A 16,223-nucleotide genomic window follows, 5' to 3' on the forward strand; every position below is an offset into this window, starting at 1 on the left:
CGATATGTTTACACATAATTATTCAAATATTAGTCAATTGTACTGTACTATTTATTTTTTTGGGGGGGGGATTTAGCCTAAAGATTCAGACCTTACGGTCACTGTAATTTCATCTTCCCTGTAAAGTCTTAACGGCAGGCTGCCATGATCAGGATGCCATTTAGCCAGCGAGAGATATGGCTCAGAAAACATAGCTCAATCCAGGGATGGGAGAGGGCACTGTACACCTAATTATCCCATTATCCAAAATAATACATAGAGAAGATTGAAATAATGCTAGTCTTTAATTGAACTGCCGTTTTCATCAGCATGCTGTCACGTTCTGACCATAGTTCTTGTGTGTTTTGCTTGTTTTAGTGTTGGTCAGGACGTCAGCTGGGTGGGCATTCTATGTTGTGTGTCTTGTTTGTCCGTTTCTATGTTTGGCCTAATATGATTCTCAATCAGAGGCAGATGTTTTGTGTTGTCTCTGATTGGGAATCATATATAGGTGGCTTGTTTTGTGTTGGGGATTGTGGGTGGTTGTTTCCTGTCTCTGTGTTTTCTCTGCACCAGATAGGGCTGTTTCGGTTTGCCACGTTTTGTTATTTTGTAATTGTTGTAAGTGTTCACAGTTTCGTTTGTAATTAAACATGTTGAACACGAGCTACGCTGCGTTTTAGTCCGATCCCTGTTATACCTCCTCTTCAGACGAAGAGGAGGAAGGCTGCCGTTACAGAACCACCCACCAAACTCGGACCAAGCAGCGTAGCATTGGGCAGCAGCGACAGCAGCAGCAGCGGCCCACTACACAGGACTCCTGGACATGGGAGGAAATTCTGGAGGGTAAAGGACACTGGGCTAACATTGGAGAATATCGCCGCTCTCAGACGTGAGAGATGGAGGCAGCTAAAGCCCAGAGCGGTGGTATGAGGAGGCAGCACGGAAGCGTGGCTGGAAGCCCGAGAAGAAACCCAAAAATGTCTTGGGGGGGGCTAAAGAGGAGTGTGGCGAAGTCAGGTAGGAAACCTGCGCCCACTTCCTATGCTTACGTGGAGAGCGGAGTACGGGCAGAACACGTGTTATGCGGAAAAGCGCACGGTGTCTCGTGTACGTGTGCTTAGCCCGGTGCGGTACATTCAGCTCAGTATCGGCCGGGCTGAGAGTGGGCATCGAGCCAGGTGCCATGAAGCCGCTCAACACATCTGGTCTCCAGTGCGTCTCCTCGGGCCGGTGTACATGGCACAGCCTTACGTATGGTGTCCCCGGTTCGCCAACACAGCCCAGTGCGGGTTATTCCACCTCCCGCATTGGTCGGCTACGGGAGCATTAAACCAGGTAAGGTTGGGCAGATAGGTGCTTAAGAGCTCCTGTACGCCTTCACGGTCCGTCTATCCGGGCCACCTCCCCCCTAGCCCAGTACCACCAGTGCCTACACCACGCACAGGCTTCCAGTGCGTCTCCAGAGCCTGTTCCTCCTCCACGCACTCTCCCTGTGGTGCGTGTCTCCAGCCCAGTACTCCAGTTCCAGACCACGCACCAAGCCACTGTGCGTATCCAGAGCCTGTACGCACTGTTCCTTCTCCCACACTCGCCTGAGTGCGTGCCCTCAGCCCGGTACCACAGTGGGTACCACGCACCAGGCCTATAGTGCGCCTCGAGAGTCCAGTGTGCTGTTCCTGCTCCCCGCACTAGCCTTGAGGTGCGTGTCTCCAGTCCGGTACACCAGTTCCGGCACCACGCACCAGGCCTACTGTGCGCCTCAGAGGTCAGAGTCGCGTGCTGTCCAACGCTGCTGCACTGCCTGCCTGCCAGCGCCGCTGAGCTGCCTGCTGTCGCGCCATCTGAGCTGCCTGCCTGCCCAGGGCCGTCGGAGCTCCTGCCTGCCGACGCGTCGAGCTGCTGCCTGCCAGCGCCTCTCGAGCTGCCTGCCTGCGTCACTGAGCTGCCTGCCTGCCAGCGCCATCTGACTGCCCTGCCGCCTGCCCAGCGCCATCTGAGCCGCCTCCTGCCGAGCGTCAGAGCCGCCGTCTGTCCCGACCCATTAGAGCCGCCGTCAGTCAGGAGCCGCCAGAGCCGCCGCCAGTCAAGAGCCGCCAGAGCCGCCTGCCAGTCAGGAGCCGCCAGAGCCGCCGCAGTCAGGAGCTGTCAGAGCACCCGCCAGTCAGGAGCTGCAGAGCCGCCGCCAGTCAGGAGCTGCCAGAGCGTCGCCAGTCATGAGCCGCCCGACAGTCATGGAGCTGCCCTCAGTCATGAGCTGCCCTCATACGTGAGCTCCTCAGTCAGGCCTGCCTCGTCGGCGCTGCCTCAGATCCCGGAGCGTGCCCATCGTCCGTGAGCTGCATTAGTCCGGAGCTGCCCTCAGTCGGGCTGCCTCCCTCAGTCCGGAGCTGCCCTACAGTCCAGAGCTGCCCTTCAGTCCGGAGCTACCGTCTACTGTCTGAGCTATCTCTGTCACTGACTGCTCTGCCTGAGCTGCCTTCTGTCTGAGCTACTCTCTGTCCTGAGCTACCTCTCTGTCCTGAGCTACTCTCTGTCTGAGCTACCTCTTGTCCTGAACTACCTCTGTCCTGAGCTACCTCTCTGTCCTGAGCTGTCTCCTCATCTAGTGGGGACCTTGTGAAGATTCCTAGGCCAAGGTCGGGGCGAGGGCCACTCAAAGTAGCGTAAGGAGGGGGACAAAGACAATGGTGGAGTGGTGGCCTCGTCCTGCGCCGGAGCCGCACTATGTCGCGACAGATGCCCACCAGACCCTCCCCTTGAGTTTTAGGGGGTGCGTCGGAGTCCGCACCTCAGGAGGAGGGTACTGTCACGTTCTGACCATAGTTCTTGTGTGTTTTGCTTGTTTTAGTGTTGGTCAGGACGTGAGCTGGGTGGGCATACTATGTTGTGTGTCTTGTTTGTCCGTTTCTATGTTTGGCCTAATATGGTTCTCAATCAGAGGCAGATGTTTTGTGTTGTCTCTGATTGGGAATCATATATAGGTGGCTTGTTTTGTGTTGGGGATTGTGGGTGGTTGTTTCCTGTCTCTGTGTTTTCTCTGCACCAGATAGGGCTGTTTCGGTTTGCCACGTTTTGTTATTTTGTAAGTGTTCACAGTTTCGTTTGTAATTAAACATGTTGAACACGAGCTACGCTGCGTCTTGGTCCGATCCCTGTTACACCTCCTCTTCAGACGAAGAGGAGGAAGGCTGCCGTTACACATGCTAGCTAATGTTAAAGCAACCCATTGGATTCAACAACGCTTCCAGTAGTTACTCACGCCATCACTAGGCATCACATTTTTATGGAATCCAATATACAAGACACACCTATTTTTAACATGGCAGGTGAGCCAATTACTGAGCTGAAACACTTTTGTCAATTAACCACTTCCATCAACTGGACCAATAGAAATCAAGTAACACTTAATAATTAACACATGACTGCAATTGGTTGAAAATAATGGGAAATACAGTATCTAGAAACTGGAATGTTTGGTAAATTATTAAATAAAATAAGGAAATACGAACACAACTTGCTCTATAAATACTTAGAATAAATGCACTTCAAAATGAATTCATTTCGAGAACGCCACTCCTTCCACACGCACATACTGTCCACAGATTCAAACACATGCTTACTGCAAATAAACACAACAGAAGACACAGAGACCTTGAAATGGTCATCATTTGTTGACCAGCACGAGCTGTTGCTTTCCAGACATCATCAGTGAATCATATAGTGGCACACATATCTAGCCTGGTCCCTGATCTCTTTGTGCTGTTTAGAAAATTCCTATGGTCATTGTCACGCCAGTGTTTGGCAAGACCGCACACACAGATCTGGGACCAGGCTAACACATAGCCAGTATGACACTGGTTAATTTGACCTATTCCCTACATAGTGCACTAGTTTTTACCAGAGCCCTATGGGCCCTGGTCAAATGTAGTGCACTATATATGGAAAAGGGTGCCATTTGGGACTCAAACTCAATGCTGTTGTTTATCTCAGGGCACAGAGCAGCCAAAGGGTGAAGTCTCTTCCCAGCATATAACCCTTGGTTCCTCTGTAATCAGCACATCGCTGGGTGTGTCCACATTTCTCCCACCACTAATTTCATTTCTCAGGCCACAAAGGGCTAGGCTAAACCTCAGCGTGGTGGAAACTCCACATCGGCTGCGCTCTGCCCTAGATGACAGAGATTGATAGAAACTGTTTCGAAGGGAAATTACACATGCTTTTCACGTAAGAGCAGTCATGTGGGAGAGACAATGGTGATTGAAGTTGTTGCATATGGATGGAAAACTAACACTGAAAAATGTGTAGAAATGAACAGTCTTCCCAATCCCAACCAGGTTGTTATTGACTTGTTTTGGACTAACCAGCTAAATGGTTAAAGGCCCAACTCAGAGGAAGTTGCCGCACCTATTTTGAGTAATTCCCGTCCTAGAGCATTTAGGTTCCACCTCAAAGACTGACGCAGGCTGCTAATACATATTTGGCAATTGGAGGTGGGAACGTTGTGGTGATTTCCACGTGTAGCAGGGAAATATCAGCAAATAGGGTACTGACTGACAGCTGTCAGTGTAACTAGCTAGCATGCTAAACTTAGCTAGCTAATGAAAGTTGTGAGTACCACTTCAGTTAAGACAGGCATACTATAAATCAGGTGAAAATAATTTCAGAAAAAGACTACCAGCCTACCTATCAAAAAATGTGTCTCAGCTAAACCATGCATATACAAGCTATTGACATTTTGTGGGTTGACGTTTGTTTGACTCTTGCCGTTTGATCATTCCAGTGAAACTGTGTCGGATTCCAGACATCATTCATATTTGGACATGCACATGATCAAAAGGGGGTGCAAATCAATATTGGGAAGGTGTTCCTAATACTTTGGACATTCAGTGTATTCATTATCTAAATTGCGGCTGCAAATTCTTTATAGAAATAGAAAGAATATAAGCTCCGTTAATATCGATAACATAACTATTGAATCAATGGACGAGTAAATTTTGTCTGGCCCGGTGCCCCGGGTGGGTGTAGATTTCCTCATTAGGATCAATGGAATGGTCGAAAATGAGCAAACCACACCCAGGGCAGTGGGCCATGCGGAACGAATTTGCCTAAAATGGGGGTAGCGGGGTTCTAAAATGCAATCGTGTCACGCAATTTTACCACTCATAAAATTGTCATATTCTTTCTTTATTTCATATTCGTGAGAGTCTCATCTTTCCATAGAGGGGTCATAATAGTTTGTAAGCTAAACCGTTCGGACAACATACGTTTTCGGGATGTCTCATGGTCTGACACACACTGCTCTAGCTCTGCCACCTTTCAGCACAGATGAATGTCTCTGATGCGGAAACTGATATCTCTAGATGAAACTGACAAATTTTGATGGGGATGTTTATTATTCTAATTACATTTCTGAGGGGGCGCGGACATCGACTCTAGGGGATTAAATACAAATATTACATAGCCATACTATATGACATGTCATAATAACGTGCCATATACCTTAACAAACTATACTACCATCATCATAAAATGGAACTTTGCTTAAAATGAGATTGTCTGTTATACTAATTTTAATTATATGGGGTAATGCTATTTTAACGTTACTGTACCGTCTGCAACAGCACAGCGCTGGGTGTCCCATTCCAATCTCTGTGTCCATCTCGCTGCCCTCCTCACTGGGGGGGAAATCCTTCTGCTCTCTCAGGAACCTCTGCAGGTCTGTCATGGGGAAACCATTCTTCTGGTAGTTCTGTCGGTAGGGTAGAATAAAAGTACTATGAGACAACTGAATTCACATAGGGGGGAATTCCGACCCGAATTAAGCACGCATAAATGAAAAGAGCCTTCAGAAGGTATTCACACCCCTTGACTTTTTCCACATTTTGTTGTGTTACAGCCTGAATTTAAAATGGATTAAATTCAGATGTTTTATTATCACTGGCTTACACACAATACCCCATAATGTCGAAGAGGAATTATATATTTTTTTATGTTTACAAGTTAATTAAAAATGAAAAGCTGAAATGTCTTGAGTCAATAAGTATTTTACCCCTTTGTTATGGCAAGATAAACAAGTCACATAATAAGTTGCATGGACTCACTATGTGTGCAATAATAGTTAAGCATGCATAAATGCTAAGTGTTTAAGTGTTTAACATTATTTTTTAATGACTACCTTATTTCTGTACTCCACACACACAATTATCTGTATGGTCTCTCAGTCGAGCAGTGAAATTCGAACAGATTCAACCACAAAGACCAGAGAGGTTTTCCAATACTTCACAAATAAGGGCACCTATTGGGAGATGGGTAAAAAAGCTGACTTGAAATATCCCTTTGAGCATGGTGAAGTTATCAATTACACTTAGGATGGTGTATCAACACACCCAGCCACTACAAAGAGAGGCATCCATCCTAACTCAGTTTCCGGAGAAGGAGGAACCCGCTCAGGGATTTCACCATGAGGCCAATGGTGACTTTTAAACAGTTACAGAGTTTAATGGCTGTGATAGGAGAAGAATGAGGATGGATCAACAACATTGTAGCTACTCCACAATACTAACCAAATTGACAGTGAAAATTATTCCAAAACATGCGTCCTGTTTGCAACAAGGCACTAAAGTAAAACTGCCCAAAAAAAATACTTTATAACAAACATACAAATTGTTATGTTTGGGGCAAATCCAAAACAACACAATACTGAGTACTACTCTCCATATTTCCAAGCATAGTGGTGGCTGCATCATGTTATAGGTATGCTTGTCATCGTTAATGACTGTAGTTTTTCAGAATAAAAAGAAATGGAATGGAGCTAAGCAAAAGCAAAATCCTAGAGGGAAACCTGGTTCAGTCTGCTTTCCACCAGACAGTGTGTCACGACTTGACTGTCACGTTCTGACCTTTATTTCCTTTGTTTTGTCTTTATTTAGTATGGTCAGGGCGTGAGTTGGGGTGGGCAATCTATGTTTGTATTTCTAAATTTTTCTATTTCTGTGTTTGGCCTGATATGGTTCTCAATCAGAGGCAGCTGTCATTCGTTGTCCCTGATTGGGAACCATATTTAGGTAGCCTGTTTTGTGTTGGGTTTTGTGGGTGGTTGTTTTCAGTCTTTGTGTCTCTGCACCAGATAGAACTGTTTCGGTTGTCACTTTTGTTGTTTTCTATTTGGAAGTGTTCAGTTTATTGTCTTTAATTAAACATTATGGACACTTACCACGCTGCGCTTTGGTCCTCTCCTTCTTCCACCGAAGAAAACCGTTACATTGACCTTAGAGAACCTTTTTATGTCTCTATTTTGGTTTGGTCAGGGCGTGAGTTGGGGTGGGCATTCTATGTTTTGTGTTCTATGTTTTTTATTTCTGTGTGTTTGGCCGGGTGTGGTTCTCAATCAGAGGCAGCTGTCTATCGTTGTCTCTGATTGAGAACCATACTTAGGTAGCCTTTTCCCACCTGTGTTTTATGGGTAGTTGTTTTCTGTCTTTGTGTCTGTACCAGACAGAACTGTTTCGTGTTGTTCGATTTTTGTTTATCACTTTGTTATTTTTGTCATAGTGTTCACTTCTCATTAAAAGGCATGAACACTTACCACGCTGCGTTTTGGTCTCCTCCCTTAGACGATCTTTACACAGTGGGAGATTAATTCACCTTTCAGCAGGACAATAACCTAAAACACAAGGCCAAATATACACTGGAGTTCCTTACCAAGACAACATTGAATTTTCCTGAGTGGCCTAGTTACAGTTTTGACTTAAATTGGCTTGAAAATCTATATTAAGCCATGAAAATGGCTGTCTAGCAATGATCAAAACCAACTTGGCAGAGCTTTAAGGATTTAAAAAAGAATAATGTGCAAATATTGTACAATCCAGGTGTGCAAAGCTCTTAGAGACTTAACCAGAAAGACTCACAGCTGTAATTACTGCCAAAGGTGATTATAACATGTATTGACTCAGGCTGTTGAATACGTATCTAATCAAGATACAGTACATTAGTGTTCTATTTTTTTATTATAATATTTTTTTACAAATGTTCACATTTTTTCTTCCACTTTGACATTAGAGTATTTTTTGTAGATCGTTGAGAAAAATGACAATTAAATCCACTTTAATCCCACTTTGTAACACAAAATGTGGAAAAAGTCAAGAGGTGTGAATACTTTCTGAAGGCACTAATTGCTCTTCATAAACTTCTCTGTTTACATGCATTCTGATCTTGAACTTAAAGCAAGCATGCTATTCACCCTCTATTTGTTCGGGGTGAAGATCAAAGAAATGAAGGTGTTGCGTAGGCGTGTCTACAGATACGTTGTATTCTGACCTCGACTTAATTGCCTCATAATTTGACCACCTTCATGCACAATGAAACGATAAGATCGAGCAATCTGGGGTTCCAAGTGGAACTGCATCTACTTCAATTTTTCCCCTGCAATTTACAACACTGCAATTTACAACTCAATAAGATCTACGTAAATGAGCAAGTCACTTGGATAAGGGAATTGTAAATATATATGACAATTGTTTAGATCTATTTTGCATTATGATCGCCAGAGACAAATGTGAGACAAACCCGTCACACGGCAGCAAACTGAAGCCTGTCAACATATCACCAAGTTTATGAAATGCTGGCCCTAAAATTTGGAGACCCAAACTATATGCTTCTGTAGCCTACGTGCAAATGACAGTATAGCCCCAAACCTGCCGAGTTGATTAATGCTAGAATCTTTCAATTATATGCCCAGACTTTTCACTGCATTTTGAAAAATTGGTGTCGATAAAAAGGTGTTCCTAATTTTTCGTACACAGTGTACTTAGCAGTTTCAATCTGGATGCTGGCGCACGTTCACGGCGACTCGACCATTGTCACAGTTCCATGATTAGTGAGGATTATTAGGGTAGATTTATAGGACTACTGTTCAACCCATATTGTACACTTCTCACCTTCCAATATTTCAATGATATGGCAACCTTCAGGATGAATCAAACCACCATTCTTGATTCATCAATATATTTTGAACATAAATGTTCTCCAAACCCTTTTATTTTTTTCAAAAATACTTTCCTAACCCTAAATAATATACAAGATCAGAGTATTTTTAAATCTACCAATTACCGCTGAAAAGAAGACAAATATGTGTGTATTTACATGGCTATCTTTCATTGATCCCTAATATTCCGAATCATTCTCTTCATATATTCTAGTGAGTCTCGACAAAATTAGAATTAAAAGGTATACCACATTTAAAGGGGTGGCTTTAGATGCATGTACGGAAATGCCTATTGAATGAAAACTCCACGAGAAAATCTGTTGGCCATCAAGTGGGAGGGTTTTCAGCTGTTTAATAAAATGTGTCCATCGCGGGCAAGGGAAACACGCCTGCAAAGCCCGTTATGCATATGCATAAGGTAAGTCTGAATACCAACTACTGAAAAGTGCATAGGAAAGGCGTGCGTGGGAAAGGCGGACATTTACTAAGTCTGAATTGGGCCCATAGAAAAAACATTAAAGGATGAATAACAAATAATGCCATACTGGACAAAATCTCCAATTCCAATTTCCGATTCCAATTCCATTGCTCGTTAACACATGAAAGGGTCCTCAGTTGATTAATCTTTCAACGTATATTGTTGTTTCTCTCATCACACATAATGTATAATATTTGTTCATGTACTATTTTGTTTTGAAGGGGCACTGATGACTAAATTCAATATCTTTTAATTAATTATGTGTAATAATGTGCCTGGGCCCCCTCATTTTCACTAGACATTAAAACATATCTGATATGGACCGTTTACATATGTAACCCTCCTCAAATCTCAATAAGCTGTTTTTGGACGATAGTTATGGATTTGGGGTGGTATGGTCTGGGATATAGACCTGATACCTGGGTCTGTGGGTCATGATCATCAGGCCACACCTTAGAAAAATGTTTCAGAATGTTTTGCAACGGATAACAAAGTGAGCGTTCCTAATTGGGCACGTTCAGATAGTACCTCCCCATTTCACTCCATTTCAGATCATTTTCTTACGTTTTGTGCCAACTGAACACAAACCAGCAAAGGTATGAGTGAGTACCTTGATGGTGTCGTAGGCGTCTGTGATGAGGGCAATGAAGAGCGAGAGCACCATATAGATGAAGAGGGAGATGAAGGAGTAGAGGTAGACGCGGCTGAACAGCCACACCAGGCTGTTTTTGTCCTTCAGCTGTGCAAAGGTGGTGTACATGTCGTCGCCGTTGACCAGCGAGAACAGGCTCTCGGCCACCCGACTCAGGCCCTCAAACTGAGATGGAGTGAGAAAAAGAGAAGGGTGAAGGGGGAGGAGAAAGAAAGCAAGAGATGAGAGAGGGAAGGGAACCGAGTAGAGAGGAGAGAGAAGAGACAGGCATAGACAATGAGAGAGAGGAGCAGAGAGATGGACAGAGAGAAACATGGGAGAGAGATTGCAAAAAGAGAGAGGAGAGAGAAAGAGTGAGTGAGGGAGAGAGAGAGAGAGAGGAAAGAGTGCACACATCCCACAAACACAGTCAGATTCAGGGGGAGACATCACTACAAACAAAGAGCGATAGCATCTAAGCACAGCCCACTCAGACAGACGGTATAGATCCTAGGTAGGGTAGGGGACATGTGGGAGGGCAGCTCTGTAACATCCCTTGTTTATTGCAAATGGTAAACAATGTCTAAATGAGTTGATGTTATGGTAACTTCCCTGGCTGCAGTGTATGGTTGCATCCCGAAAGGCACCCCATTTCCTACATAATGCACTGCTTTTGACCAGGGCCCATAGGGAGTCAAAAGTAGTGCACTATATAGGGAATAGGATGCCATTTGGGACACACACCCATGTTGTAAGTATGAGTGAACATCTTGTTGCAACAGACACCAGAGTTGAATACTGAGGTGATCAAGGATAGTCTGAATCATAGAGATAATACAATATCTATTAACGATATCTATCTATCTGAACAGCCTCTCTGCAATGTACCCGTGCAGTGAGGACAGTTTGGTGCCATTTTTACACATATTGGGCAACATTTTCCTCTTGCAAACACGAACGCACTATAAGTAAACGCACCGCCACATTTTAAATAATGGGAGATCTGATACTGCAGCTCTTGATTGCATTGCGTGTACTAAAACTATGCTAAAACTCTGTTTAAAACAAACTTCCTCCTTACAGAAAAGTTACAACAAATATTATAATTTCACTCATGCCATCATTCAGAAAACTCTTAAAGTATGAGAGGAAAATGTCAAACTAATGAAGACAAAATAGGGTCACACCTTATTTGGACTGCGTACAAGTACACAGATGTTCTATCTTAATTTGACCATTTTCTAGATCTGCAGCAACAGGAAATGTGAACTATTATGTGGATTATAATTAAATTGACATTTTTGTAGAGGTTGATACATTTTTTGATAGGATAAATCAAGTCTGTCATTTTAATGTGGAAATTACAAACATTCAAAGCCTTTTTAAATACTACAATTTGCATTTCCTGCTTTGCAGGAAAATTCTCTGCGACAACAGAGTGATCAAATTAAGATAGTAAACCTGTAAGGGTAACACTGTATTTGGATAGTCCCCAAACTATACGAAACAGAAATATAAATGCAACATGTAAAGAGTTGATCCCATGTTTTCATAAGCTGAAATAAAAGATCCCAGAAATTGTCCAAGCTTATTTATCTCAAATTTTGAGCACAAATGTGTTTACATCCTTATTAGTGAGCATTTATCATTGGCCAAGATAATCCATCCATCAGACAGGTGTGGCATATAAAAAAAGCTGATTAAACAGCGTGGTCATTACATAGGTGCACCTTGTGCTGGGGACAATAAAAGGCCACTCTAAAATGTGCAATTTTGTCACACAACACAATGCCACAGATGTCTCAAGTTGAGGGAGCGTGCAATTGGCATGCTGACTACAGGAATGTCCACCAGAGCTGTTGCCAGAGAATTGAATGTTCATTTCTCAACCATAAGTCACCTCCAACATCATTTTAGAGAATTTGGCAGTATGTCCAACCAGCCTCCTAACCGCAGACCACGTGTAACCACGCCAGCCCAGGACCTCCACATCCGCTTTCTTCACCTGTGGGATTGTCTGAGACCAGCATCCCGGACAGCTGAGGAAACTGAGGAGTATTCGGACTGGTTGAAACTGAGAAACTCATTCTCAATGGCTGGGCCTGACTCCCCCGTGGGTGAGCCTGGCCCCCAAGTGGGTAGGCTTCCCAGGCCCACTCATGGCTGCACCCTTGCCAATTCATGTGAAATCCATAGATTTGGGTCAAATACATTTATTTCAATTGACTGATTTCCTTATAAGATCTGTAACTCAGTAAAATCGTTGCATGTTGGTTCGATCCCGGCTGTGTTGCAGCCGGCCGCGACCAGGAGACCCATGATGCGGTGCACAATTGGCCCAGCGTCGTCCGGGTTAGGGGAGGGTTTGGCCGGCCAGGATGTTCTTGTCCCATCGCGCTCTAGCAACTCTTGTGGCGGAACGGGTGCATGCACACTGACACGGTCGCCAGTTGTACAGTGTTTCCTTCAACACATTGGTGCGGCTGGCTTTCGGGTTAAGCGAGCAGTGTGTGAAGAAGCAGTGTGGCTTGGCAGGGTTGTGTTTCGGAAGACGCATGGCTCTTGACCTTCGCCTCTCCCGAGTCCGTACGGGAGTTGCAGAGATGGGACAAGACTGTAACTACGAATTGGATATCACGAAATCGAGGAGAAAAAGGGGTAAACAAAATTTAATAAATAAAAACAAACATATATATAAATGTATGGTTCTGTTGCGTTTATATTTTTGTTCACTATACTAACTACTGTGTCAATTTACCCCAACCCTAAACCTAATCCCCTGAACCTAACCCTAATCCCAGCAAAGTGTTAATTGGAAATTGCTTTTGATAGTTTGAACATGTGTAGACCAACTACAGGAGACAATCCAACTAAAGTGTGGCTGTGTAGTTTGACGCGGGTTAAAGTTAGTTTGAGGATTCTGCAGTCCACCATGTGAGCTCTTGTTTACTACTGCAATGTTTCTCGACTTCCGTCAATTATTTTTCTTATAAACCAGCGATCACTTTAGACACTTGGGCCCTTCCTTGCTAGCATTAATGATTCAGGCATTATGTGTGTGCCTCATAATGGTGCAATACTGACTAGACAAGCAACAACAAGCAGCAAAATGTATACATGCTGCCATCTTGTGGTTGTCAATGGATAACAATACATCAAATTGTTGGGCGACAGTGGAAACATGTTCCGTTTCAGGCCATTGCAAAACCACACCAGGCCACATGAAGCCTATTTATATCGCCAGTGCTTGAATTGGGTCGGTACACACAGAGGACTATCACTTTAAGTTGTGTACAGTTAAGGAAATGGTTCTAAAATATGAAGCCTGGTATTTTTTATTTAATTAGGCAAGTCAGTTTTAAGAACACATTCTTATTTACAATGACGGCCTACCCCAGCCAAACCTTCACCTAACCCAGAAGACGCTGGGTCAATTTTGCTCTGACCTATGAGACTCCCGATCATGGACGGTTGTGATACAGCCCAGGCTCGAACCAGGGTCTGTAGTGACGGCTCTAGCACGGCAAAGCAGTGCCTTAGACCGCTGCGCCACTCGGGAGTCCCTATTCTGTAGAATTAAAATGAGTATCAGCATTGCCATTCCCAGTCAGTACCTTTTCATGGTAAGGGCCAAGTACGATCCAGCCACAAAAGGTGTACCCCAGGTAGATCATGCCAGCACAGCAACAGAAGCGGATCACCTTGGGGAAGGCAGTCTTCATAGTCAGGATGAGCACCTGGAACACACACGCATGTGCACACACACACACACACACACACACACACACACACACACACACACACACACACACACACACACACACACACACACACACACACACACACACACACACACACACACACACACACACACACCACACACACACACTGTAAAACCTGTGTTGAATCAGTGTTTAAGATAGTGTTCCTTAAGTTGATGAATCACTCTTATTGCCACATCCTTGTTTTTAACCACTTTCATTATGTATAGATTTTTAAATGGTATTTTTCCAATGTATTTTTTATGTAAGTCTGAGTTTGCATGTGGCCAAACAGGACACGTCTATTCCAACTGGAATATTACTCTTGATCAAACTTACATTGTACTTTTGGAAGTAGCCCGGTACCTGATCACTCCCACCCACACCATCAGCGTAGAAGTCCCAGAAAGATGCTGCACACATCATAGCTGGTAAGACTCTAGAAGGGAGAGAGGAGTTCATTTTCCTATATGCAACTGGGGGTAAATGGTTAACATGCAAGCAATAAGATCTGACTCGAAAGTCACTCAGGTTAGAGTAAATAGTCTTTGGGAGTTTTACAATGTCTTGATTCAACCATCTTGTTACAAAGTCCAAGCCCAGTCGAACGAAACAGACGGAGGCCCAGCTAAAATAGATAGTCAAAAATATATTCACGAGAACGTTCTAAAGTCAAGAATACAAAACAATTCATTTTATACTGACTTCTCACGCCCACACATTCACACAACCACACACAACACACACACACACACACACAACACACACACACACACACACACACACACACACACACACACACACACACACACACACACACACACACACACACACACACACACACACACACAACACACACACACACACACACACACCACACACACACCAACACACACACACATACACATACCCACACACACATGCACACAAACAGACGCACACACATGTCCTGCTACCCAGCCGACAGAGATCAGTGACCTTGTTCTTGACACGTCAACTCCCTGTTCTCTCCCAATCTCTAGTCAGGTCGGCACCGAGCTCAGACAGTCTGTGTTTATAATACCATAAAGACATATTGCCTTTACCCTAATTCTGACTAGACTACACATTTATTGATTATGATTTCATACATTCTAATCACTTCCATACAATTATATGTTTCAGGGCGGAATATTCCAATCATTCAATTAACAGATACTTCTCCCCTAACAGATAGATAATCTTCCTATGATTAGACATGTTCCTATTAAATTTAGGAAAGAAAGAGATGTCTGGTGAATGTGTGTCAGCTGAAACTCTTTCAAGGAGTTTGAAACATTTGAGTTGAGAATTACCTTTGCTTGTATTTCCATCTTCAATATGGATCCTACTATGGCCATAGCGTCACTGACGATCACCAAAACATACCAGCCGTTTAAAAACTCCTTTTGGTCAGTCTCACACACCTTGTGATTATAATTCTCACGGAAGAACCTGGAAAATCTCTGGAATAAAGGGGGATAAATTCATCAGGCCAGGAATTGAAAGATCATTGTATACTGTAATAAACCACACAAATGGTTATAAAAGCCCATCATGAAGTTTACACAAAACTGGCAACATGTCACAAGCAAGTTCATGTAACTTTTTACCGCATTTATAATGAATACTATAGGATGCACATTGTCATGGTGAAATTGTGAGTGACACTTCTGGAGACTCAGACACAGAAAGAGACCGAGGGCTCTGTTTTCGTCTGGCGCTAAGGAGGCACAAGTGTTAAAACGCACGTTAGTTACAAATTTCGTCATGTAAAAACTGGCTCAATGGCATTTTACCCCCTTCACGCCAATTTCGGCAATTTACCTACCTAACATCAGCTCGCTTGTGCTGAGGCGGAAGGGGTGACAATATTTGAGGTGTTCTTGAAAGGGAATTTCACCCTGGGGGAATCTGGGCTTGTTTTCATCACGTTCAAGGTATTTTAGGTCAGCGAGATGTGTTTTACACATCATTGCCTAGGAGGAAGGCAGGTCTGGGCTTTGCGCACTAAATGATACACCCTATGACGGCTTCTGGTGTAATGATGGGGGGAGATCCGAAAATAAATGTAGTCCTGCTTTGTGGAATTTCACGAAGTCTCAATGTGATACTTATCGCGCTATACGTTTTTGTGCATGTATATGGCTGTCCTTGTTTGATAGAGCCATTAAACGTCTTTCAGTGATGTTCCTATCAGCAGATGCATTGCTAAATATACAAGCTGACACATTTGAACTCCTGGGGAGCGGAGCCTCATGCTCTGGCCCTCTCCCTCCTCCAAGGCGGCCTTTTTTAAAAAGGGAGGCGGACACTAACACAATACTTTGGGCAAAACTGAAAGAACTTACCAGACCATAATGGCTTCAA

General features: G+C 43.9%; 1 protein-coding gene across 1 annotated transcript in view; it reads right to left on the reverse strand.

Annotated features, from left to right (window-relative positions):
• The window catches only part of mcoln2 (mucolipin TRP cation channel 2), a 47,690-nt gene that overhangs the window by 11,644 nt on the left and 19,823 nt on the right, over positions 1-16,223 (reverse strand). Inside the window, 7 exon segments of the mRNA XM_023986195.2 lie at positions 5,592-5,731; positions 10,054-10,260; positions 13,689-13,811; positions 14,175-14,197; positions 14,200-14,241; positions 14,244-14,274; positions 15,170-15,319. Of these exon segments, the coding sequence (XP_023841963.1) occupies positions 5,592-5,731; positions 10,054-10,260; positions 13,689-13,811; positions 14,175-14,197; positions 14,200-14,241; positions 14,244-14,274; positions 15,170-15,319 (716 nt within the window).

This window comes from Salvelinus sp. IW2-2015, linkage group LG4q.2 (genome assembly GCF_002910315.2).
Source record: "Salvelinus sp. IW2-2015 linkage group LG4q.2, ASM291031v2, whole genome shotgun sequence".
Lineage (NCBI taxonomy): Eukaryota > Metazoa > Chordata > Actinopteri > Salmoniformes > Salmonidae > Salvelinus > Salvelinus sp. IW2-2015.